This window comes from Acinonyx jubatus, chromosome B2 (genome assembly GCF_027475565.1).
Source record: "Acinonyx jubatus isolate Ajub_Pintada_27869175 chromosome B2, VMU_Ajub_asm_v1.0, whole genome shotgun sequence".
Lineage (NCBI taxonomy): Eukaryota > Metazoa > Chordata > Mammalia > Carnivora > Felidae > Acinonyx > Acinonyx jubatus.
The window spans coordinates 76304782-76330400 of record NC_069385.1 but is presented as its reverse complement, the minus strand read 5'-3'; the positions used below and the strand labels follow the sequence as shown (position 1 = coordinate 76330400).

Genomic DNA, 25619 nt, shown 5'->3' with positions numbered 1-25619 from the left:
AAAGAAGCTCTGGTGATCTCATTTTGGAAAATGTGGGAAAATGTGGGAAGATCCACTACCAATAATAGGACTCATGACTTAAAACAATGAAGAGAATTCAATTTAGCTTTTAAAAAAAGCCCACTTCTTTGCACTTAGTGATTACATTCCCTAAATTCTTTTCTCTTATAGACATAAGAACAAAGGACTTAAAACCTATAAAATTCTTCATCATTGTTAATTAAAAATAAATCTAGTTTTCACATTTCCCTAAAGAAAATGAGCGAAGTATAACAATAAACATTTATGTTAGGTTTGTACTTATCCTTTTTACTCTAACTAACTTAACGTGTGGGATTATAGAGGTTTGGGCTCACGCTGCAGTAAAATTTCTCTTATTTGCTGGCCTAAAAAAAATTTCCAGAAACTAGTGGGCTGTGCCACCCAGAGGGAAAAGGTAGACACAGCTGGGTTTCAGGAGATAATCCACAACAGGGTTTTTCAACGTTGGCACTACTAGCATTTGGGGCTGGATCATTCTTTGTTGTTGAGGCTCTCTGAGGCATTGTAGGATGTTTAAGAGCATCCTAGGCTTTACCTACTAGATTCTAGTAGCCCCTCAAGTTGTGACAACCAAAAATGTCCCAGACATTGCCAAATATCCCCTCAGGGGCAAAATGACTCCCATTCTAGAAAACAGGAGGCCATGGATGAATTGATGATTTAGCACAAACTGCAGAAGTAGTTAAGATAGGGTGGTCCAAAGCTAAAAAGGTAATATTTATGATCTAAATTCTGATATACAAACTAAACAATATAAGTTGTAAGATAATTGTGGGCAAGGGGTACGGGGATAAAAAACAATAGACTTCAAAATGTCAAGAGACATGTGTGTCTATTGCTAGAAAGAAAGAACATTCTAAATATGTTACTTGCCACTTTTTGTGTGTGTCCTCAAGGAACTAAAACCATAGTTACATTTGCTATTTTCCTCTTTTAGACTGCCATCTGGCAATCCACACTTCCACTAAAAAAAAAAAAAAATTGCAACCAATTGGACTAAAATAGTTAATGCACCACCCCACATGCCAAAAATATGCCAGGGAATCTACGGTTTGCTCAGTAATGCCCCCAAAGAAAGAAACTAATGTCTCTTAAAAGACAACATCCTGGAAAGACAAAAGCAAGTAACTAGCAGAATGCTTACCCAACTTGTGAAGTTCCCCTCCTACCTTTGGGGGATAAAGAATCAAACAGTAGTAGAAGAAGAAAACAAAAGCAGTTATACACAACAGGCAAACTGAAGTCATCAAACTCATTTATTATATCCCTAAGACATGACATACAAAGTTAAAAAAGGAAAAAAAAAGTCCACTAATCAAATACAGAACACAACTGACTATAGTCATTGTATTTCCAGTGTCATGGTAATTTGTTAGGAATGAGCGAAATAATGAGACAGTGCATCGAATCTCTGTCACACAACTCAAAACAGGCAGTGTAAAGATTCTTCACAATAATGAATATAAGGTTCATCACAGTAACTTAGTCTACCACCGCTTCCTTTTTCTTAGCACCCAAAAGTTGTCAAAAGACAAACTGTCACAACCAAACTGGTATATCCTTAGAGTTCTCTTTCACAAATCCATAAAGGCAGTTACCAACAGAGGAACAGCAATTATCAAATATAAAAATAAGCAGAAAATGATGTACCATTCATTTGACAAATGTTTTGTTAAATGTGACCACAAATTTTCTATACTGAGAACTTCTACAAGAACTCACCTAGATGTAGTAAGGAGCAAGACGCACAAGGTCCTGGTTCACAAGGAGTATACATCCTAGCACATGAATTCTAGTGGAATTATCAAACATTTGCGGAAAGTAACACCGTAAAGCAAAGTTAGAAACACAAGGAACGTTTTCAAAGAGAGGAGAGTTAACACCAAAAGAAAAGAGTTAACAGAGAGAACAGAAGACTTGAAGTATCATTATTGGTATCACAGATACTGAGAGAACAATTCATTTGTAAGACAGAACAGATTGTGACATAAGAGAACATTTTGAATAAACACATTTAGATACATCTGTATGAAATCTTAGAAAAACAATGATAAAGAGAAATCCTATAGGTTTTCAGAGAGATAACATATAAGAGATTTTCAGATACTCAAGGATTGACTACAGTCCAACTTTAACAGTACATAAAAGAGCAGATTTCATCAAATCAATGAAACAAAGACTAGTAAGTGAAAAACCAAACTGTAAAAAGATATATACTATACAGTACTATTTGTAAATATTTTTAAAACATCAAATATTTTTATGGAAATGGACTTATACAATAAAAATATAAAACCACTTATGGCCATGATACGTAAGAGGGAAGCAAGGGGAGCCTGGGCGGCTCAGTTGGTTAGGCACCCAACTCTTGATTTCAGCTCAGGTCATGATCTTGCAGTTTTGTGAGTTCAGGCTCTGTGTCAGGCTCTGTGCTGACAGTGAGGAGCCTGTTTGGGATTCTCTCTCTTTCTCCCTCTCTCTCTACCCCTCCCCTCTGTCTCTCTCAAAATAAATAAAGTTTAAAAATATATTAAAAAAAAAAAAAAAGAGGGAAGCAAATAGGTCAGGTCAGGGCAGTGGCTTGGTACTTCCCTAAGAAGAAACTGCCACCATAACCAGAATCATACATGATCTCAACATAGAGGACAGAGTTCAGGAGACAGGGAGAAAAGAAGAAATGCAAAACCTTATTAAGGAAAAGTCTTTTCTCTTACTGCAGGTAAGAAGGGACTACTATATAACAAATTAGCAAGTAAAAAAAAAAAGGAAAGTAAATATAACAATATTAACATCAGGCAAATTGGAATTAAGCGGAAATAGCATTACATAGAAGGGCAGCAAAAATCTCTTCTGGATAAAATATGCAATTAGTCAAGTTGTCATGGCACAAATATTTATGTACCTAATAACATAGCTTCAAGATATACAATGCAAAAACTGATATCAAAATCAGAAGAAAATAACTTATTCATAATCATAGTGTGATTTAACACATCCTTCTCAAAAGTCCACATTTCAAATAAATAAAAAACATAAAAGATTTTAACAAGCTTCACCACATAAATCCACATAAATCTATAAAGGCACACACAAACACAGAAGTAAATGTAGAATACAAGCAACAAAGAGCTTAAAAGGTAACTATGTATTAGGCCATACACGTGCACACATACATACACACACCAAAGTGCCCAAAACATCAAAGCATAAGCCAGAGTCTCTGATCATACCTCAAAACAACAAAAGGATCTATATCTGACCTGTTTCATTTAGACTGGCATCAGATGGACAAAAATCTAAATGGCAGTTTGGGTGACGTTACAGAAAAATGGGCATTTATAGAAACTTCAGGTAGGAATATAAATTTGCAATGCCTTTTTACAAAGTAACTAGTATTATCTATCAAAATTTTAAATGTTGTACCATTGCTTCAGCAATTCTACTTCTAGAAATCCCTTATAAAAAAAGTACACATAATTACAAACCAAATTTGTATAAAGACACACAATGTTACTTATAGCAGCAAAATGGTAATAACCCAAGTATCTATCAACAGAAAAACAGTTAAATTATTTATAGTACACCCATTACATAAAATGCAAAGCACTGACTTGTAAAGAATCTCCCAGGACACAGTGTTGCTTTCTTTTTAAGTGTAAAAAATACACATGTATCTTCCAAATTATGTTAAGATGAAAAATAAATAGAAAAAGGAATTGAAGAATATACAACATACTTTTTACTTCCAGAAAGGGGCATGATGGAGAACTTTCACATTTTACTTTATGTATGTCTCAACTGTTTAAATATTTTATGATTGGTACTGCTTATATAATCCAAAAAAAAAAAAAAAAGATGAGCAATTTTTCAAAATTTCGTATTTACTTCCTAGAAAACAACTGGCATCTTTCTGTTCTTAGTACAAATTTGATCAAACCCATTGGAGAGTACAAGACAAGTATAAACTTCAATCTGTTCTCTCTGCCAGGAACACTGCTCTCTCAGATAAAGCTCACTCTTTCACTTCAAGTTTTCCACTTAAATATCGTCCTAGGAAACATCCTTGACTTTTCAATATAAAATGACAACCTCCTACACCCATCCTACTCCTCCCCAACTACTTTACCTTGCTTTGTATTTCAGGAGAGTAATTTAACACCTGTGTTTTGTGATAATAGTACCTACCCCACAGGGTTGTTGTTAGGCTTAAAGGAGCTAGAAGCCCACAGATGAGTGCCTGACTCTTTAGCAGGAGCCACGAGTCACATGGCCACATTGGTCCAAGGTTTTATGCCTCTTTTGTTTATGGTCTGCCTTCCCCCCATTAGAATGACAATCCCAGGAAGAAAGGACTAGGTTTTTTTCACCATTTCATCCCCAATGCCTGGAAAGTGCTTATCAGTAAATATTCATAGCTTTTGATGCCTGATTAAGTACCACAGCCATATGCATAGACAGCTGAGATTACAAGAAAAAGACCAATTATTTTCAGTAAAAGCAAGCTTTGTACATATTAGCATGAATCATCTGTAATAATTCAATCTACTTGAAAGCATAACATTTAGCAGTACAACTCCTAGAAGCTTCAAATAGGGAAGTGGCATAGTACCATTTAATTCATTAATTTCTCAACACCAAATGGCAAAAGAAACTAAACAACGTGGAATGAGGAAACAAACACACAACTTACTTTTCATTCCTGCTTTTGACACATGGCTGGTAGAGGACCTTGACAGCATTCCAGGCAGAACTGGAATCTGCCTTTGAGATGTCTTCCAACAGAGGGAATTTTGTGATACCTCTGGAACTTCCCAAAGATTCAATCACCAAACTGTCTGAGTTTAAAAGCCATAGCTAAAGATACGGAGAGAAAAGTCCAAGTATAAGGATATCATTACCACTCATTATCATATTTCATACCATCACTAAAAAACAAAACACAAATAAAACTATAAAATACCAGAAAATAATACAGGAGAACCATGTATATAATTTTTAAGTACGGTAAGTCTTTCAAAGTATAACATCTGGTAGAGTCACTGAGATTATAAAAGTTAAAAAAAGAAAAAAGAGAGAGAGACAACCAACTAGGAGAAACTATTTAATAGTATATAACAAAGGTATTATCTATAATATATACAGCTCCCAGGAAACAATAAGGGGGCAAAAACAGCCCAACAGAAATAAAGGCAAAGAATATGTACAGAATTAACAGAAGGAATAAGTGATAAACATATAAAAATGTTAATATAACTAGCAATAAGGAAATGTGAAAATCATCTGCCACCCTTTTCCACTTATCAGATTTGCAAGTACAACAAGATGGCACCATCCAGTTCAGAAGAGGGGTCTGGACTGCTGGCAGAAGAGTGTTTTGGGATTTGGATGCTTGCTGTTCATTGAGGAGCTCAGCAGTGGTCTGGCTTCAGCCTTACCCCATGGGGAGCTCTGAAGCAAGAATCCCACCCACAAAATCTGTCCCACCTTCAGACAGGAGGCCCCTTCTTTTTGCACAACAGGGTCAAATCAATGGCAGTAGGCGGACCAGAGCAGGGGTGGGAAGAGGTAACTCTCTGAACAAGGTGACATCTGCCACATAAGGGCAAGTCTCTGGAGAAGAGGCAGCTGAGTGCCAATTAGCAGTCCACACCTCTCAGCAGCTGGGAAATGGGTGTATCAGCCTGAGTAAAGGGGATCTGGGCGGGGTACCAAGAATGCCTCACTATACGGGATAAATTAATACAGCTTCTCTGGAGGATGATAATTATCAATTTAAAATACACAAATTCTAATACCGTATTAGATTAAAAAGGTCTGTTTCTAAAGAAGTGCTAAAATACACATGCGAAGATCACTTTCATTGCTGCACTGTCTTTAACAGCCACACACTGGAATTCTAGACCTTAAAGACGCTGATCTACATTTACACTAACAAGAAACAATCCTTATGATACACTGCTGTGTGGAGTAAACATATTGAAGAAAAATGCTCATCATATGATTCTGGTATGTTTTACAAACAGAAAAGCAAAATGTGAGTGTATGAACATGTAGTCATATATGGATGGGGGGAAATGTTGGAAGTACACATACCAAATTAATAATTTTTACCTTCAAATACTATGATATAGCAAGACAGGAGAGAAGACAAGGTGGAGGAATACCACTGCCACATTCTTCACACTGTCTGTTTCAAGAATGTATTACTTTTATAACAAAGACATTTTTTGAATTTAAATATTGTATTGGTAGTAGATTTTAAAAGTTCCTATTCCTGAGTTTTAACTTGAAAACCTTACAGTAAAAGAAAATTAAAACTAATTTCAGACTATGACTATCAGGCATACTCAGTATTAACTTCAGTCAAAAAGTATTTTAGTCTTGGTAGGAATTATCTGAGTCAGAGAAGCATGGGGTCCCCATAATGGATGGCCAGCTACGAAGCCACACCTAACAACAACCTAACCCCCTGCCTCCTTCTAGCTACCATGTTTCCCTATTAGCTTGTGAGTTCCTTAATGGCATTTTTTGCTCTACCCTCAACACCTAGAACAGTGCCTTTAGAATAAGAAATGTTCAATATATGTTTACTGGTTGAATAAAATAGATATGGAGGCAGAAAAGAGACTTGGGCCTTAAGATTCTCATATAAGTGGTCCAAATTCTTTTCTGCAGACCATTATTTCTAACAGCAACAGTATAATAGTAGATGCTTGTGGTACATGGAGGAAAGGATTCTGTTAACTGCAGGGCCTCTTATCCCAAACTTGCCACTCCTTCTGAAACATCAATGTGTTAACATCAGGATCTCAAAGAGGTATCTGCACCCCTGTGTTCACTGCAGCACCATTTACAACAGCCAAGATGCAGAAACAATCTAAATGTCCATCAACAGATGAATGGGTAAAACAAATGTGCTGCATACATACAATGGGTTACTCAGCCTTAAAAAAGAAGGAAACCTTGTAATATCCAACAACACAGATGAACTTTGAGGACAGTATGCCAAGTAAAATAAGCCAGACACCGAAGGACAGTACTGCCAGATTCCACTTACATAAGGAATCTAAAACAGTCCAACAGATAGAAGCAGAGAGTAAATGATGGCTGCCAAAGGCTGGAAGGAGGGAGAAATGGAGAGTTGCTAATGAAAAGAGTATAAAGTTAAAGTTAGGCAAGACAAATAAGTACTACAGATCTGCGTATTATATTGTGCCTATAATTAACAATACTGTTAGCATGCACTTAAAAATCTATGAAGAGGGTGGATCTCACATGAAGTGTTCTTACCACATACACACATATATATAAAAACAGGAGCAACAGAATATATTTTAAACATGAGTATCAAAAAGGAAAAACGGAACAATCAATAGGGGGAAAAAAGTGACAGAGACAGAACTGTGTTATACTGACCAAGAAAAGTCATTAACAACTTAGAGTGAAAAACTTTATTTTGTGGTGTGAGCAGGTTTCAGGTTTTATTTTTCTCTATATCCCCAGTACCTAGCACATAAAGCCACTTGCTCTTTTGTCATTGAGTTTGGTTTGGGAATTCAATGGATATTACAAATTCAGTATTTGATCGTTTATTTTCTAGACCTGAGAATTAAGAAAAGAGAATGGCAAGACTAAAGAATTTCTGAGACCCTGGATTACCAGGCTACAGAAAGATGGGAGAAATAACATCTTACCAAGATGTACACTTTGCTGTCATGACCTTGAATAGTGAATCTAAAAGTGCTTCTAGCAGCGGAGAGTTCCACCAGACACTGGGCGATAACACTCTGTACAAACTGGGACCTGTTTGAACAGAAATCAATTTTCACAATGTGCCTCTCATAATAACTCTCACTGGCAAGAGGAGCCAAAAATACCCACAGGGTACCTAAAAGGCAGAGGCGTGTGCAGCCAGACTTTTCTATATGCTGCTCATTCCTTCACAGACTGTGCTAATGTGGATTTTAATATATTTTAATGTATTTGTGTTTGCTCCAGTCTTCTTATAATCTATTCTCCAATCCTTAATATATTTCCCACCCTGAACCTAACTATTCCCTGACTGAATAAAAAAAATACTGTATTAGACATGTTAATATTCCACTTGTGCTATAGCACATTAAACGGTGAGTTAAAAAAGAAGGCGAGATGTTTCCTCCCAAACATTAGACAGTTATCTACAATGATTTCCATTTGGAGCCCCTCAAAAAGTCAGAGCTGAGGTACAGAATCAAAGTATTTACAGGAGGATAAATGTTAAGGTTAAAATCAGATTGCCATAATTTTCAGATATCCATAAATGAGTTGAAAGATATGCTATAATTAACTTCTGTTTGCAAACTAAAAAGATTCCAAGAAAGAAAACACTAGTGGATTTAGTGGCTAAGTAACATTTTTAAAAAAAACACAGGAGTTGTTTGAAAACTGACCCACGTTTCACATTTTAAATAAGTCAAATTAAAACAGAAACAATTATTCAAAACCTATTAGTGATTAGGTTGTAAGAACTTGGATATCTGGCAAATAGAAAGAAGCACAAAAAGCTTTCAGAATTTGAAGATGTTAATATAAGCACATTTGTTTATGCCAATTTGTAAGCAAGCCATAAATGAATCCTCAAATCTTGTATATGTGTGGTTTGCTTCAACTGTCTAAAAGCCTTTCTCAAGGGTTTTTTTTTCCCCAATAAGGAGGTATAAATAAAAATGAATTCCCAAATAATCAATTGTACCTATCATTCTCCACATTTAAAATTACAGAATAAACTTAATTTGCTATTTATACCTTGGTATGATGGGAAAATTTCTTTCAGATGGCTGAATAATTATCTCTGTCATATAAAACTTGGTGGTTTCTAGAAACAAAAAAGAAGAAAATTAAAAATCTTCCCATTGCACTAACATTTTTATTGTGGACATGTTGGTCCCTAATTATGACATCCCAAATTGAATATTCAGTATGTATACTGATAAAATTAACATTCAGTAAAACTTTTCCCCAAATGACTTAGTAATTAAGATGAGAAAGCATTGATGACTACAAGGAGAGAGTCCTGAGACTTGAGAGGGCTCGATGTTGTTTCAGCAGGTCATGGCCCAAGTGAATCTGGTGTAAGGACACTCTGTTTACACACACAGAAGGTAGAAAACTCAGTCACATCACAGTCATAGCCCACTTATGTAGAAAGTAGTCATCTAGTTTCCTCATTTCTATGGAGTAGTCACAAATCTAGGAATCATTGAAAAAGGCTTTTTCATCATGGTGTCCCAAAGCCCATGCAAAAATGCTGTGAACCTCACATGAGTATTTCCCAGAATCTCACTGAGTCTACTAATGTATAATTTCCAACAAATCTGGTTATCTGATTAGTTTACAGAAAAATTTAAACAGTAAACTAAATATCTTACAGAAATGAATATAAACATAACCATTCTGAATTTACAAAATCCACAAAAAATGTTTATTTTTACTAATAATGAAGGAATACAAATTAAAAGGAGATATTCTTTAGCATCAAATAAATATTTTTAAATGATGAAATGCAGCAATGAGGAAAATATGGAGAAGTGGGTGCACTTATTCACATATTGCTGTCAGAATTGCAAACGATAGATTTCTGGAAAGCCACTTGACGAAGACCTTAAATATATTTTGATACCATCATTAAACATCTAAGAACTTATCTCAAAGAAATATTCACATCTATAAAAATTTATCTGTAAATAAGCTCATTAATTAAACTGAAAATAAGTTGTTTAAAAATTGAAACTGGTTGGGCTAAACAATTATACATTTAAGGAAGAGAATGCAATGCAGGCATTAAAAACGGTGTGCCAAACAATTTTTAATTGTTTTAATAAGATGGAAAAGCATTCTCAGTACATTGTCTGAAAATGTTTTCAATTTTTCAATGTAATACACAAAAAAAGGCAAGAAAATCAATAGATAGTTTAACATATTATTATATAGCTAGAGCCATCATGATGCATTTATCTATTTCTTCTTTAAGTTCAATTTTCACTTTACTATTTTGAAGTCATGTTATTAGATGCAAAAATGAACCTTTTAACATTATTAAGTGAGCCCTTTCATCCCAGCCGCTGTTAAAATACAATTCTACAATTTTAATCCTACAAGGTATTATTATTATTGCCTTATGCAGTTAGCGTCCACTTAATGTCTCCCACATATTTACCACTTTTCTTTACCAAACCTTCTTGAACTTACACCTTCTATCTGGGATCATTTTCTTTTACCTTCTACAGGTAGAATTCTATTCTTCTACAAGTAGAATTTCTTTTAATAAAAAACAAACCAGTAGAAATGAATTATTATAGTGTTTGTCAGAAAATATATTTATCTTTGTCTTGATTCTTTCCTATCAAGACATTTTCATCATGTAAAATCCTAGGTTAACAGTTTTTAACCTTTGTACATATTGACATTCATTCCATTGTCTTCCATCTTCCATTACTATTGTTCCTTTGAGAGTGATCTGTCACTTTTCTTTGTTTTTAAGATGTTCTGGGTTTTGTTTAGTTGTTTGCAGTATCACTCAGATATATGTCCAGCTATAGACTTCTTTTTATTTATCTTACTTGGGGCCCATTTAATTAGAATTCATTGGACCTCCTCAATTTGTAGACTGTTTTTCATCACTTTTGTAAAATTCTTAGCAATTATCTCTTCAAATATTGTCCATGCTCCATTCTATTTCTTTCCCTTCCAGAAGTCTGATTAAACATACGCTGTTAGAGTATGGAGATTCCTCAAAAAGTTAAAAACAGAACTACCCTATGATTCAGCAATTGGACCGCTAGGTATTTACTCAAAGAACACAAAAATACTAACTCAAAGGGGCACATGCAACCCAATGTTTATAGCAGCATTATCAACAAAAGACAAATTATGGAAAGAGCCCCCAAATCAATTGACTGGTGAATGACTACACACACACACACACACACACACACACACACACACACACACACACAATGGAATATTACTCAGCCATAAAAAAGAATGAAATCTTGTCATTTGCAATGACGTGGATGGAGCTAGAGAGTATTGTGCTAAGCAAAGTCAGTCAGTCAGAGAAAGACAAATACCATATGATTTGACTCACGTGAATTTAAGAAACAAAACAAATGATCCTAAGGGAAAAAAAGAAAGGAAAACCAAGAAACAGACTCTTAATTATAGAGAACAAACTGATGGTTACCAGAGGAGAGGGGGATGGGCTAAATGAGTGATGGGGATTAAGGAGTGTACCTGCTGTGATGAGCACCAGATATTGTATGTAAGTGCTGAATCATTTAATTGTACACCTGAAAATAGTATTACACTATATGTTAACTGGAATTTAAATAAAAAATAACCAAACAAAACATATGTTAGATCTTCTCAGTGTATGTTTTATGTCTTACTTTCTCCCATATTTTTTGCCTTGTTTCTCTGTGCGGGCTTCCAGATTTTTCTTCTCAATTGTCTATTCATTAATTCTTTCTCTAAGTTGTACCTAATCTGCCATTAAAACCTCCACCAAATTCTAAATTTCAGTTATATATTTTTTAGAAATTCCATTATAGATCTTTACCAAATATTCTTGCTGTTGTCTCCTTTTCCTTTGGATACCTTCAAACCTCTCTTATAAATATAGAAAGCATGATTGTTCCAGTTTATGTCTGCGAATTCCAGTAACAGAAGTCTGTTTCTGTTGTTCGTTATTTTTGTTAGTTCTTGTTGATGAAAGTCTAGTCTACTTGTATGTTTATTTATCTTTGGTTGTATGGTGAACACTGTACTTGACAAATTATTTGTGGTATTCTGAGTTTTACAATGAAGGTATTTTCCTCCGGACGTGATATGCATTTGATTTTTGGCAGGCACAAGGTGTTATGGCTAGCCCACAGCAGACTAACCAAGTTCAAGACTTGAAATTCCCTAAAGTGCCAAAGGACTGATAGGACCTGTCTGTAATTCCACAGGGCTGTTCCACTTCTGATTCACCTCCACAGTAAGGGTATGAGTCTTTAGGGCCTCCAATTTTTGTGCAGAGAGTACTCTACTAGGTTCCCTTTTTGTGTAGTCTTTAATTTATACCTTTACTTCTCAAAGCAATCAAAATAAAAGTTCTAATTTTAGAGAATTGGCACAATGTATTGAAAAGGTGACTTCAATTTTGTGCTAACTTTTGAGTTTACTTTTGTGGTAATTTACCCACATATTTTCTATTTATCTTGCTCTTCATTTCTTCCTGTGGATTCCAATTACCTTTGCTATCTTTTACTTCAGCTTGAAGAACTTTATCATTTTTTGTAGAAAAGGTCTGCAAGTAATGCATAACTTCCATCTATTTATATGAAAATGCCCTTATTTTGCCTTCATTTTTTGAAGGACAGTTTTGCTTGATATAGAATTGTTAGTTGACAGTTGTTTGTTTGTTTTTTTAATGTTTTTCTCCCCACCCCCAGCATTTGAATATCTCATTTTAGTGTCTCCTGGCTGTCATATTTCCGTAAAAAGTCAGCCTTAATTGTATCATGAAATCCCTGTAAGAGATGTTTTGTACTTTCAAGATTCTCTCTTCATCTTTGGCTTCTATTAGTTTGACTACAATGTGGCTGGGCCAGGTGTCCTTTGTGTTTACCCTACTTTTCATTACAATTCTTGGATCTAAAAGTTAATATTTTTCACCAAAGTTGCCAAGACTTCAGCCATTTTTTCCACAATTTTTTTTCTCCTGACTTATTCTTTTCCTTCTCACCCCGAGACTCCATTTACACATCTACCGAAGCACTTGATATTGTCCCACAAATATCTGAGGTCCTGATCATTTTGATTCAGAACTTTTTCTCTCTGTTCTTTGGATAGGTGAATTTCTATTAATATACCTTCAAGTTCAATGATTATATTTTTTCTTCTGCCATCTAAAATATGTAGTACAGCTAACCTAGTAAATTTTGTACTTACTGTACTTTTGAGCTCTGTAATTACCAATGATTTCTCTTTGAAGTTTCCAATTTGTTGAGATTTGCTATTAGTTCACTCAAGAGGTTTTTGTTTTAATTCTTTGCCATATTTATAACAGCTACTTCAACATCTTTGTCTACTAAGTCGAATATTTGTGCTTACTCATCACCTGTTTATTGAGTCCTGTTTTTTCTTTGAGTATCAATCACTCTTTTCTGCTTCTTTGCATGTCTAGTAATTTCTAAATGGAAGTAGGACATTGTATGTAATATACCGTCGCTATCCTGGATTTTGTTTTGTTCTTTCAAGGATTGTTGGCTGATAAGTATAATAGTCAATTAACTAACCTGGGCTCAAACTATGAAATATGTCTCCCCACAGTGTGTAGCCACTAATGTTTCTGCTCAGTTTTATTTTATGTAGCCTGGCTCCCTAGGAAGTATCCACTATACCTTCATAGTTCAGCTGTCAGCATATTTGGGGAGATGTTTTGCTTAAATACTTCAAGCCATTAAGGTTTTTACCTTCTGCTGCCCAATTGTGTTATCGACTGAGAAATGAAATTAAAGGCATGGGAAAATGTGCACATCTCCCCAAGCTTTCAATTCTTATTAGATGCTTTGGCATCTATTATGTGCATTTAGCAGTCAGCCAGAACTGTGTGAAAAGCTTATCATCTCAGCCTGTCTTTAGCCTTTTGCTTCCAAAATCTCCGTCTTAAATTTCTAGTTTCTCCTTTGCCTATTGAACTTCATGTTATTATGGCTATAATACCATGGAAATGTTTCCTTTCTTGTTCAACCTTCTGCTTTCCTGTAGTGCATAACTTCTTTTTCATTGGATTAGTTTTCCAAGCACCTTTAGCTAATTCTTCCCATATGATAGAATGGCTTATCTCAAGACTGTTACATGTGGTCATATACATCAAAGAATGTATCAGTTTCATTTTGTAATTGAAAACATGTTTATTGCAATCTTCTCTCCTTTTGTTTCAATCCAGGCTGTTACTCTCTAGGCCTGCTGTGTGTCCCTCACTCTGAGACTCCCTTATCTGTGTTAGATAATGTTTCCCAAAACCAATGTCTTCTCTCTCGAGGTTAAATCCTTAGTTTTGGTGAGATATATCCTATATCACATTCCTAAGGAAAATGTACATTTGAGGTCTGTCTATGTGTTATCTTCATACTTGATTGATAGTTTGTGACAGAATTATGGATTAAAAATATTTTTTCCTTCTAAATTATGAAGGCATTGCTTCATTGTCTTCTAGCTTTCAAAAATGCTGTTAAGAGTTCAATGCCATTCTTGGGGCACCTGGATGGCTCAGTCAGTTGAGTGTCCGACTCTTGATTTAGGCTCAGGTCATGATCTCATGGTTCATGGGATCAAGTCCCATGTCGGCTCTGCTGACAGCACGGAACCTGCTTGGGATCCTCTCTTTGCCTCTCTCTCTCTGCCCCTCCCCTGCGCACATGCTCTTTCTCTCTCTCAAAATAAATAAAGTAAAAAAAAGAGTTCAATGCCATTCTAATTCCTAATCCTTTGTTCACTACTTGTTTTTTTTTTCCTTTGGAAACTTCTTCCTTGGTATTCAGAAATTACTCAATGATGCAGCTTTGGGTAGCTGCCCTCCCATCCCATTCATCATACTGGACATGTAGTGGGTCCCTTCAGTTGAGAAACTGAAGCCCCAGCTCTGGAAAATAGCCTTGTAATGTGTTTTTAGTATTTCTATTCTTTGATAATTTCCTAAACTCTGTTGTCTATATTCTTTCTTTCTAGAATTTCTATTAGCTAGATGTTGAATATCCTAAAAGTCTCCATTCATTCATTCATTCATTCAATAAATATTTATTGGGTACCCACTATGTGCCAGATATTATTTTAATGTTGAGGTTATAGTGATAAATGAGATAGACAATATCTGTATCCTCAGGAAACTTACATGATGGTTTTTCCCACAATTCCTTTCCAATTTTCAATATCTGACTTTTGGTTCTGATTTAGGAGATAAGATAATTCCTTAATTTTATCTTTTAGTCCTTTCATTACTTTTTTTAAGCAGTCACATCTTTAATTCTATATTCTCTGAATTATGGAGACAATATTATTTCATTTCTCTAAGAACATTATTTTTGTTCAAGATTTTCTTCTGTTTTATACATTAATTTGTTTTTCTTGGTGCTTTATTCTGTTTACTTGATTATTTACTTCAGTCTCTTAGTTGGAGGTTTGCTCTAATATTTTTTGATTCTCAGCAATCCATTCATATTTAAGTATAACTAAAAAAAATACTGACAGGAAACTCTTACATGTAGGTACAAGGCTTGTTGACTGTAGGATGGCTAGATCTAGGCTCATTTTACTGTTGAATGACCCCTAAAAGAGTATCTGCAAATCTCTTCTCTGATTGGTATTCTTTCATTTTCCAAGAAAAGAGTCCTCTAATCTCCTACCTTGAGAGTATAAGCAAGTTGCAAATACAGGAATCTTAGGAGTTTTACAGCTCCATATAAAAATTTTGAATTAACCATCCTTCCTCCAGGCCCTTGTCTCAGACTGCTTTCCCTGCTACCTGTTGCCTCCAAATTCTGACCAGCTCTGAGGCTCTACCGCGAGTACTGGCTCACTCCTCACTCAGATGATCTGCAGACACTGAGACTGCAGCTTCCTCCACACTGCCAAGTGTGTTCCCACACCTCTCAGCTTTACAGTTTCCAAAAATGTCTGCTTATATCTCTTGTTTACATTACTGTCACTTCCTCTCAATTTCTCATGGTCTCTGTGGATATACATATTTTTTATTCCTTAACTGACATTTTAACTGGACTTCAGGGACAAGAGAAAAGAATAAAAAATTAAAAAATCGGGGCGCCTGGGTGGCTCAGTTCATTGAGGGCCAACTTCGACTCAGGTCATGATCTCACGCTCCTTGAGTTCGAGCCCCGCATCAGGATCTCTCCTGACAGCTCAGAGCCAGGAGCCTACTTCAGATTCTGTGTCTCTTTCTCTCTCTGCCCCTCCTCTGCTCATACTCTGTCTCTCTCTTCTTTCTCTAAGATAAATAAAAAAAAATAAAAATTATAAAAAAAATCAATTTGCCTAATCTGACTGGAAGCCTTAAAACTTTCTAAGTTGTTGCTTAAAGGGCTTGCTTTCATTCTCCAAAGTGACATTGGGGATGGCATCCTTTACCACTGCTCATTCTTTCTTTTCTGTTCACTCTGAGCAAGTCAACTACTTACAAGATTCTGATGATTTTAAGAAACAAACAACACTACCATCTGCCTTCTTTAGGTGCACTAGCTTTACTTACATTTCTAATTAATTGTATTAAAAACAATTATTTGTCATCCATAAAGCTAATGCAGCATGTTGTAGCTCTCCAGACATTTTCAAATCCTGGAGCCTGCTTCAGATTCTGTGTCTCCCTCTCTCTCTCTGCTCCCCCCCTGCTCACACTTTGTCTCTCTTTCAAAAATGAATAAACATTAAAAAAAAATAGTAATGCAATTTAATTATCATGATTTTATTATATTTGAAAGTGATTTAACATAGACTTTATATAAATATAATTATCGGGAAGAGAATAGGAACAGAGCACGAAACTCAGAATATGTTTTCTTCCATTTCAAAAGTTCTCTTTCAACCCCCAGCCCAAAATACAGCCCTAAGGCAGATGGCAGCCAAGAAAACTTCATCATCTCTAGCAACCAACAATTCTGACTGAGGAGTTGTACTGAGAAAAAAGCCCTGATATTCTTTAAGAAAGACCCAAGGACAAACTTTATACTGTAGCTTTATATCCACTAAGAGGATTTGAAATATTGAAAATGACCCAACCTAAGTTTACAACTCAATACTATGTACTTATAAAGGTCAAAATACACAAACTTCTTGGCATATTTGATATGTTACTTGATTTCTATTTTAAAAATCATCAATTTTACAACATGTATTAGTTATCTATCTTTCACATAGATTTCCTATAAAATTTCCTTCTACTCGTTTTTAATAAGGCGGCAATCATTTTGGTTTTATTATGAAATTCTTACCTGATGACATGGTCTCTCCCAACATTACCTTGCAACGCTTACAAATTACTTTGGTATTTGCCTTTGGTTTCTGTAGAACAGAAAAATGTCATTTAAATGTCATTCAGCTTTTCTTAAAAGGAATATATAATTTTAACATAGTCTCTAGAGTATACTTTGAACTTTACATTTTATTTTGCCCTCTACTAAATACTGAGAACACATTTAGCTTGTATGCATAATTCACATGCACAGAGATTTTTTTTTCAGATCTAAAGACAGAATAATGAACACACTGATTTTTCCAAACCTAACCACTTCTTGATAATCTATTGTAAATAATTCAAAAAAGAAGCACTTTACATTTCTAAAATGTACTTCCAAATACACATTATCATTTAGAATGAGTAGATGGCAGGCAACAAAGGCAGAGAGAGTAGGTGACTTGTTCTAATTCATGTGTCTGCAAACAGGAGAATCAAAAATTAGAGCCATTATTTTGATTTCTAGTCCAGCGTAACTTATGTAAAAGTAATCTATAATTCATAGGCCCTCACCAGAAGTCAAAAATATGTAACCAGGGTAACTGGGTGGCTCAGTCAGTTAAGCAGCTGCCTTTGGCTCAGGTCATGATCTCAAGGACAGTGAGTTTGAGACCCTCATGGGGCTCGGGACTGATACACAGAGCCTGCTTGGCATCCTCTCTCTCCTCTCTCTCTCTGCCTCTACCCTGCTTGTGCTCTCTCTCTCAAAATAAGTAAATAAACTTAAAATTAAAAAAAAATTTTTTAACACATTTGGGGTGCCTGGGTGGCTCAGTCATTCCAACTTTGGCTCAGGTCATGATCTAATGGTTCATGGGTTCAAGCCCCACGTCAGGCTCTGTGCTGACAGCTCAGAGCCTGGAGGCTGCTTCGTATTCTGTCTTCATTTCTCTCAGTTGTCTCTCTCTCTCTCTCAAAAAATAAATAAAAACATTAAAAATTTAAAAAAAAATAAATTTAACACGTTCATATAACACATTTTTCTACTTAAGATATTCATTATAATTGGAAAAACTGGATAGTGCTCTCAGAGAAATTCCTGAAGCATTCTTAAACTGTAAAACCCCAAATTCATCATTTGGGATGCAGATTAAAATTGCTAGCATCCATCTAATTCTATAATATATATATTCTATGTACAATGTACAATATGCACAATTCTACAACATATACATATATGGAATTATATACCTAAAAGTAATATAATGTTATATGTCAATTATACCTCAATTTTTTTAAAAAAACTGATTTTTAGTTTTTTATATGAGATTATGTTAGAAGCAGTAGCATGGTGGTTAAGAGCCCTGAGTCTGGGGCCAGACTTCCCAGGTTTACATCCCAGTCCTGCTATTTATTACACACATAATCTTGAGCAAGTTAATTAACCTGTTTTGGTTTCCTCACCTGTTTAAGGCAGTAAATAGTAGTGTTCTACTCATTAGTGTTGTTTATTAGTATTTAAAAGGGAGTGTTATAAAGCACTGTCCCAGGCTCATGTTGACTGCCAGGTGGATGTTACATAAACAAAACATAGTTTGGGCACATGTCATTCAAGGAACAGGCTGAAAACCCATATCCTCCCACAAAGAGACCAATTTTTTGCCTTTTACTGGACAACTGCATATTAAGAATCTACCAAAAAATATGCTTTTTTCACATCCATAGCAATACCTTTGTTAAAACCATGTAACATTCCTCTCACATAGACACACTGCAACATGGCAGATGTCACATAAAAGTGGGCAGGGAGAAGGAATTTCTGCAACTCTGGCCACCTAGGTCATCTCTCCTAGGAAAGGGCAGACTAAATTGCTGGTCTAAGAAAGGAAGAGTGTCTTCCTGATGTGGGATATATGTATTGATCTGAGGAATCTTAACTGATTAGGGTAAGTTTGAGTACAATTATATTTTCCTTAGCATAAATAAATATTTTCTGAAAAACTGTATAAGAAGCACATTTAAACTGAGTTCCATGGATGTGCTAATAACTGATAAAGCTGATATTTTAATCTAGACCCCTTAGATGCTAAAACTTATGCTTCTAAGCACTACACCAAGTGTTTTCCAAACTAATTCACAGAATCACTTCAATGGGTTATGGCCTGCATTTTTTTTTTTAAACAAAATGAAATAGGGGCACCTAACTGGCTCAGTCGGTTAAGGTCATGATCTCGCAGTCCATGAATTCAAGCCCTGCATCAGGCTCTGTGCTGACAGCCCAGAGCCTGAAGCCTGCTTTGGACTCTGTGTCTCCCTCTCTGCTCCTTTCCTGTTCATGCTGCCTCTTTCTCTCAAAAATAAAAATTAAAAAAAAAAAAAAATTCTTTTTAAAGGATACAGGAAGCTCAGAAAGCAGATAGGCTCAACTGAAACTTTGACATTTGGGCAGTTTCATGCTTTCTTACAATAAAATCTATCTGTATGGCTCCAAATTGGTCTTAAGACACTTTTTCAAAGATCCTATTTTGTACCAGTTAAATCAAACCATCCTCATTAAATCTTACCAAAAACTAAAGGCTTTACTAAAAACTAATATGGGGTATTGGAGTAGCAATGCTTGAGAAGATCTTCTATTCAAAGCAAAAAATTTTTCATCAGGTGCTCCATTATGTATTTCATTTATAATTGCTCTTACGGCACATTTTGCTTTGTCTTTCAATGAAGCGAAACAATTTTTTTTGTTGGTTTGTTCACCAAAAAAAGAAGTCTACCTTTTCAAGACGCTGGTAATTGGGATTTTAAAATGTGATCAATAAAAAGCAAATTATTTCAAACAACCAAATGTGTGTATTTTGATTCAAACAAATAGAAAATACCTTTAATATAAATGGTAAAATCCGTATGTGTATGGCCTAGGATTTTATCACCAAGTAATGATTGTTCATTTTTGTCAAATGTGAAATGACACTGTGGTTACCTAAAAAAGAAAAATCCATATGGGATAAAATGACATAATGTCTGGGATTTGCTTTAAAGCCCTCCTGTGGTGGTGGGGGCAGGGGTGGAGGTTAAAGGGCAAGATGAAGCATACTTTATGAATCAAGATGACTGGTATTCTGAAGTTCCCAATTCTATCCTTTTTACATTTGTGCATGTTTACAAAATTCAACACATTATTCTGAGAAAATAAGAAATACACCCTTATGGACTTAACAAATTACCAGATCAGTAAATTATTGCCAAGCACCCCAGGAAAGGAAAAAAGGTAAAGCTGTTAATTGTACCTGCCAGCTGTAATATAATCAAAGTTCAGCTTGTTCCTGTGTGACCACACTCTCTAAGTCTAGAACAATATTATGTATCTTACAAACGGCTGAGGTGCCACCTTTGTCATCTTTATAATCCTATTACAAGATGTGAAATTTTTATTACGTTGGTAGACACACAAAAAAAAAATAGCATGAGACAATGAGTAAATGCAAGAATAAGGAAATCTTCGGGAGGTTACCGTGTGAAAACAAAAGTTATATACTGCCACATTTTCAGGGACAAATACTGTACAGTGTTAAGGGGGGTACTGCAGGAAAGAATTAAGTGCTGGATTTTATTTTTAAATTCAGGTCTTTTTAATTAAAATATTTTAACAGTCTAAATTTCATTTAAAGAGAAGCTCCGCTTTGTAATGCATTTCTCCTGACCAACGCTTAAAGGAAATAATACAGCAAGTTGTGCGATGAAGCAGCCTAACTGTGGGAACTCTGCAGAGCAAACATCAAAGAAAGACCGTGTTGTGAACTAATTAAATCAATATATCTGAGAGACGGCACCATTGCACAGAGATGTGGATTAGCCTCCTGTCTTCGTTTTTATTTCCCTTTGTGTTGTTTCAATTTCTAAGGACCCTTGATATTGTCTCGCCAAAAAAATGTTTCCCAAGAGATACCATTAGGATGCTGTGTCACCATGTGACATTTCAAAACCCTGCTAGATGGCTAGACTTGGTGATATGAGAAATAGGTTTTCAATAGCACAGAGCAGCCTTGTTCCCACAGGAGCCTTGAGAGCACTGTTTAAGCAGTCCCTCCAAATTTATGTTACTATTTTGGTCACAGGCATACTCTTTCAACTGCTGCAATATGCAATTAAAGAGAAACTTCCACCTTGGCTAACTTAGAAACAATCTTGTCAACAGCAGCTTGTGATAGGAGTTTCCCACAGTCTCAATGATACTAAACACCATTAGGTCTGACTATGAAGGGTCTTCCTTTAACACATACAATGACTGTTCACAATGAAGAGACATTCTTGGAAATGGCATCATATAACAGATAAAGACATAAATGAGAAGAATGTATTTCCATACAGTTTATCTAAAAAGGGAAACTTGTGGTTTCTCTTTTAATTTTTCTCCTCTCCTCTTCCATTCAAGTATTTTAAAAATATTTCCTTGCAAATATTTTAAAAATTTATAGCTTATCACAAGAATTAAAATTAAAGTACATAAACAGTAAAGTATTAGTATACAAATTTAGATTAAAATACAATTTTAATATAACCATATTAAACATATAACAGATTTATATTAACTTACCATTTATCTTTGAAAACTATAAAAGGATAAAGTACTATAATTTTAAATGAACCATATTTAGGTAATTTAAATGAACCATATTTAGGTAAATGTGCTTATGGTGAGAGATAAGGCACTTAACTAATTCTAATAACTTTGATATTTGATAAACCTCCTTAATCTGTCCTTAAAACAGAAAATAGTTATGTAAGCTAACTTACAATCTAAGAGCTGCTCAACTATTGCATATTTCCTAAAGTGGTTCAGTTTTTGTTACAAAAATTAAATGAATTTTAAATGAAATTTAACGTACAATGCTTTCGTTCCTACCAATAATCAGATGTGAAAATGAAGATTCTCTGGCAATGATTTCCTTTACTTTTTAAATCACATCTGTATTGATTTGCCACCAGGGGAATGATTTCTCACAAGGGCCAAGTCAATGCCATTGATTTTCTTTTAAAGTAAGGTAAACCATTTGTTCTCTGCAGTGAGAGGAAATTGCCTTCTCCCTAAAGCAACTTCTACAGCAAGAGACACTTGACCTCACAGTGTCAACCACCAACTTGGAGCCTGCAGCACAAGCTTCCTTTCCACACTTGGACTCCTCCATTTCCTCTTTTTCCTTGATGGCATCTACTCTCATGACATCAGTGGACACAGGGAAATACCTAGGCCTAACTCTGTACTACATATCCTGGAACAAAGAACACTTTAATCTAAATCAGACTATACAGATTATGGAATATTGTCCTAAAAAGAAGAAAGTAGGGCAATTTCGTTTGTAAAATGGCAACATTCCCAATTCTATGCACGAAAAAGTCCTCTTTCCTTCTTCCTCCAGACCCTGTAAGCTGTTTTGGTCTAAAGCCATATGCTCTTCCTATATCAATAGAGCAGAGCTGGAGAATAGAGGAACTTGAAAATAATGGATTTTGGTCCTTAGAACAGTCTGTGTAGCATGCTTTAATTAAGAAAAGATTGGAGAAACCAGTTTCTAAGCCAACCTCTAAATTAGCATTTATTTTGAAAAGATATTTTACCAATTTAAAATGGTTCTCAGAAGAAAGACAGTGTGTCTCCACTGGGGCTAGTTCAGGTCTTGGCTGCCATAAATCACTTCTTAAATTCACCAAGAAGAAAGAGTCTCCAATAAAACAGTCATTCTCTTGTGGATGAAGTGGCTTATTAGCAAAGGGGTCAGGATGACAACACCATTCTCCAACTAGAGCTCCCCAGTTCTCACTCGGCAATGGGAGCACCCTGAGAAGCTTCCTAGTGGAAAGAGGAGAAACAATTTTTTACAGAACAAAATGGAAATCTAGCATTTTTAAATTAAACCAGCATGAAAGATGAAAGAAACTCATTAATCACATTGTCTGTAATGAAAAAATTTCCCCTCAATTACAAAAGTAACATATACTCACTATAGACAGTTTGAAAATGTGTAAAGGTATAAAGAAAATGAAAATCATCCTTTCCTTCCCAGCCAAAGACAAGTAACTACTTTGCAAATGACAGGGTATTTCTTTGCAATCCTCTCAAGAAACCACTGCAGTACACATGTACACAGCCCAGGATCAGAAGATATACACAAACTGTATCTTGCTTTTATTTTTACTCTCTCTCTCTTTTTTTTTTTTAGTTATATGATGACTCTTAATGCCTCCATTCTATTCTGTAAGTATGCCAAAACTTTTAGATCATTTCCCCCACTGGTATAGATATTTAGGTTTCAAGCTTTTCAGTATCACAACCTTGTGATGAACATTCTTATTAGAAAATTTGTATAATATATGATTATTTCCTCGGGAAAAAAATCTTACAAGTGTGATTACAATCACAAATTATATACATATTTTAAAACCCAATACATATCGGCAAACTGCTTTTCAGAAAGGCTGTATCAATCTATAATTCTTCTACTTACCTTCTTCAGCATTGAATACTATCACTTTTCCATGTAATGGGTGAAAATGTTCTCAATACTGTTCTCAATTAGCAACTCTTAATTGCTAGTGAGATTGAACTGGCTGTCCTATTTATTGACCAGTGTGTTTCTTCTGTGATTTGTGATCAATGGCTATTTTCCAATGAGGTATTAGTATGTTTCTACTAATTTTTAAAAGTATATTCTATCTTGGGGTGCCTGGGTAGTTCAGTCCATTAAGTGTCGGTCACTTGATTTCAGCTCGGGTCCTGATCTCAAAGTTCTTGAGTTCAAGCCTCACCTCAGACTCTGCACTGATAGTGTGAAGCCTGCTTGGGATCCTGTCTCTCCCTCTCTCCCCGGCCCTCCCCTGCTCTCTCTCAAAATAAACATTTAAAAAATTTTATAAGAAAGATAAGAGTATATTCTATTTTAAGAATATTAGCCTTTTATCTATCATCTGTGACAAATTACTTTTTCAGTGTTATTGCCTTTTTTTTAAGTTTATTTATTTTGAGAGAGCAAGCACATACACTCATACAAGTGGGAGGGGCACAGTTAAAGGGAGAGAGAGAGAGAATACCAAGCAGGTTCCAAGCTGTCAGCACAGAGCCCAACAAAGGGCTCAGTCTCATGAACCATGAGATCATGACCTGAGCTATAATCAAGAGTCAGTCGCTCAAACTGACTGAGCCACCCAGGTGTCCCAGTGTTACTGCCTTTTAATTTGGTTTAGTCGTCTTAGATTTCAAATCACCTAACCCTTTCTTTTGTGATTTCTCCCATTACTATTTTTTAATAAACTTATTTGGGAGTAAATTTAAACTTACAGAAAAGTTACAAAAACAGTACCAATAGTACTCACATACACTCCACCCAGCTTTCTCTAAGGTTAACATCTTTTATAACCATGGAAGATTTGTCAAAACTACAGACTTTATCTGGATTCCCCAAGATTTTCCACTAATATCCTTTTTCCCTTTGTTCTAGGATCCAATTGAAGATAACACACTGAACTTAATCATCATGTTTCCCCAGTCTTGTTTAGTCTGTTACATTTTCTTAGTCTTTCCTTATTTTTCAGGACCTTGACATTTTTGAAGAGCACTGGTCTGGTGTTCTACAGATTATCTCTCAATTTAAGTTTGTCTGATATTTTCTCAAAATTAGGCTGGGGTTATGGATTTGGGAAAGAATACCACAGAAGTGAAGTGCGTCTCTCAGTACATCTTACCAGAGGGTACACTCTATCAATATGACTTATCACTGGTGCTGTTCAACTTGAACACTTGGCCAGTGTGGTATCTACTAGGTTTCTCCAGTAAAAAGGCTATGTTTCTCCCTTTGCATACTCTATTCCTTGGAAGTGAGTCACTAGGTCTAGGCCACACTCAAAGGGAGAGAAATTGAGTTCCACGTCGCTACTATTTTTTATGCTTAAAACATCCTTATGCTTAATTAGGCCCTTATATTTGCTACTGCTTTTTTTCTTTTTTGATAGTTTTGTTTTTCTCCTGGACAACAATAGATACGTCAGAAGTTACCAGAAGAAAAGCCAAACATGGTGTACTTCTATTCTATTCTAAGTTAGGAAGATCAGTGGTCTAAGAGGGGAAGAAATGTGGGCGGGATGATGAAGAAACTTCCAAATAAGTAATCCTGAGAAAAACAGAACAGAAACATGCTTGTGGTCTTCTTAATGCCCACGAGCAATGCAAATGCTTAAGCAGTCTCAATACTTGCACACCTCTGCTTCTATCAGCAGAAACACATGGTCATTAAGAATCAATTGTATTTGATCACAGACCTATTTATGGTACTTATATGTTGTTTTAGTTATCTAATTTAATTAAATAGTATATAAACCAAGGAAATACGAATTGCTATTCCTGTGAAAACAAAAAATTTCAGACTAAATGAAAGCCGGTTGTAAAAAAAAAAAAAACACACACACACAAAAAACAAAACAAACAAAACCCCAATAAGTGGTGAGAAGATATAACTATAGAACATTGGAGAGAGAGAGAAAGAGTAAAATTCTAGAAAAATTCTATAATCCCAAGGTTTTAAAAGTGTCGAATGACTCA

General features: G+C 35.3%; 1 protein-coding gene across 6 annotated transcripts in view; it reads right to left on the bottom strand.

The window, feature by feature from the left end:
- The window catches only part of UBE3D (ubiquitin protein ligase E3D), a 156672-nt gene that overhangs the window by 105169 nt on the left and 25884 nt on the right, over positions 1-25619 (bottom strand). For all 6 annotated transcript variants that reach the window (XR_008298493.1, XM_053222527.1, XM_053222529.1 and 3 more), the window contains exons 4-8: positions 22646-22877; positions 17070-17139; positions 8827-8896; positions 7737-7845; positions 4733-4896 (exon numbers count right to left, since the gene is read on the bottom strand). Coding sequence is in view for 5 of the 6 variants with exons in the window: in XM_053222527.1 (XP_053078502.1) it covers positions 4733-4896; positions 7737-7845; positions 8827-8896; positions 17070-17139; positions 22646-22877 (645 nt within the window). In the remaining variant the exon portion in view is untranslated. The remainder of the gene's footprint in view (positions 1-4732; positions 4897-7736; positions 7846-8826; positions 8897-17069; positions 17140-22645; positions 22878-25619) is intronic.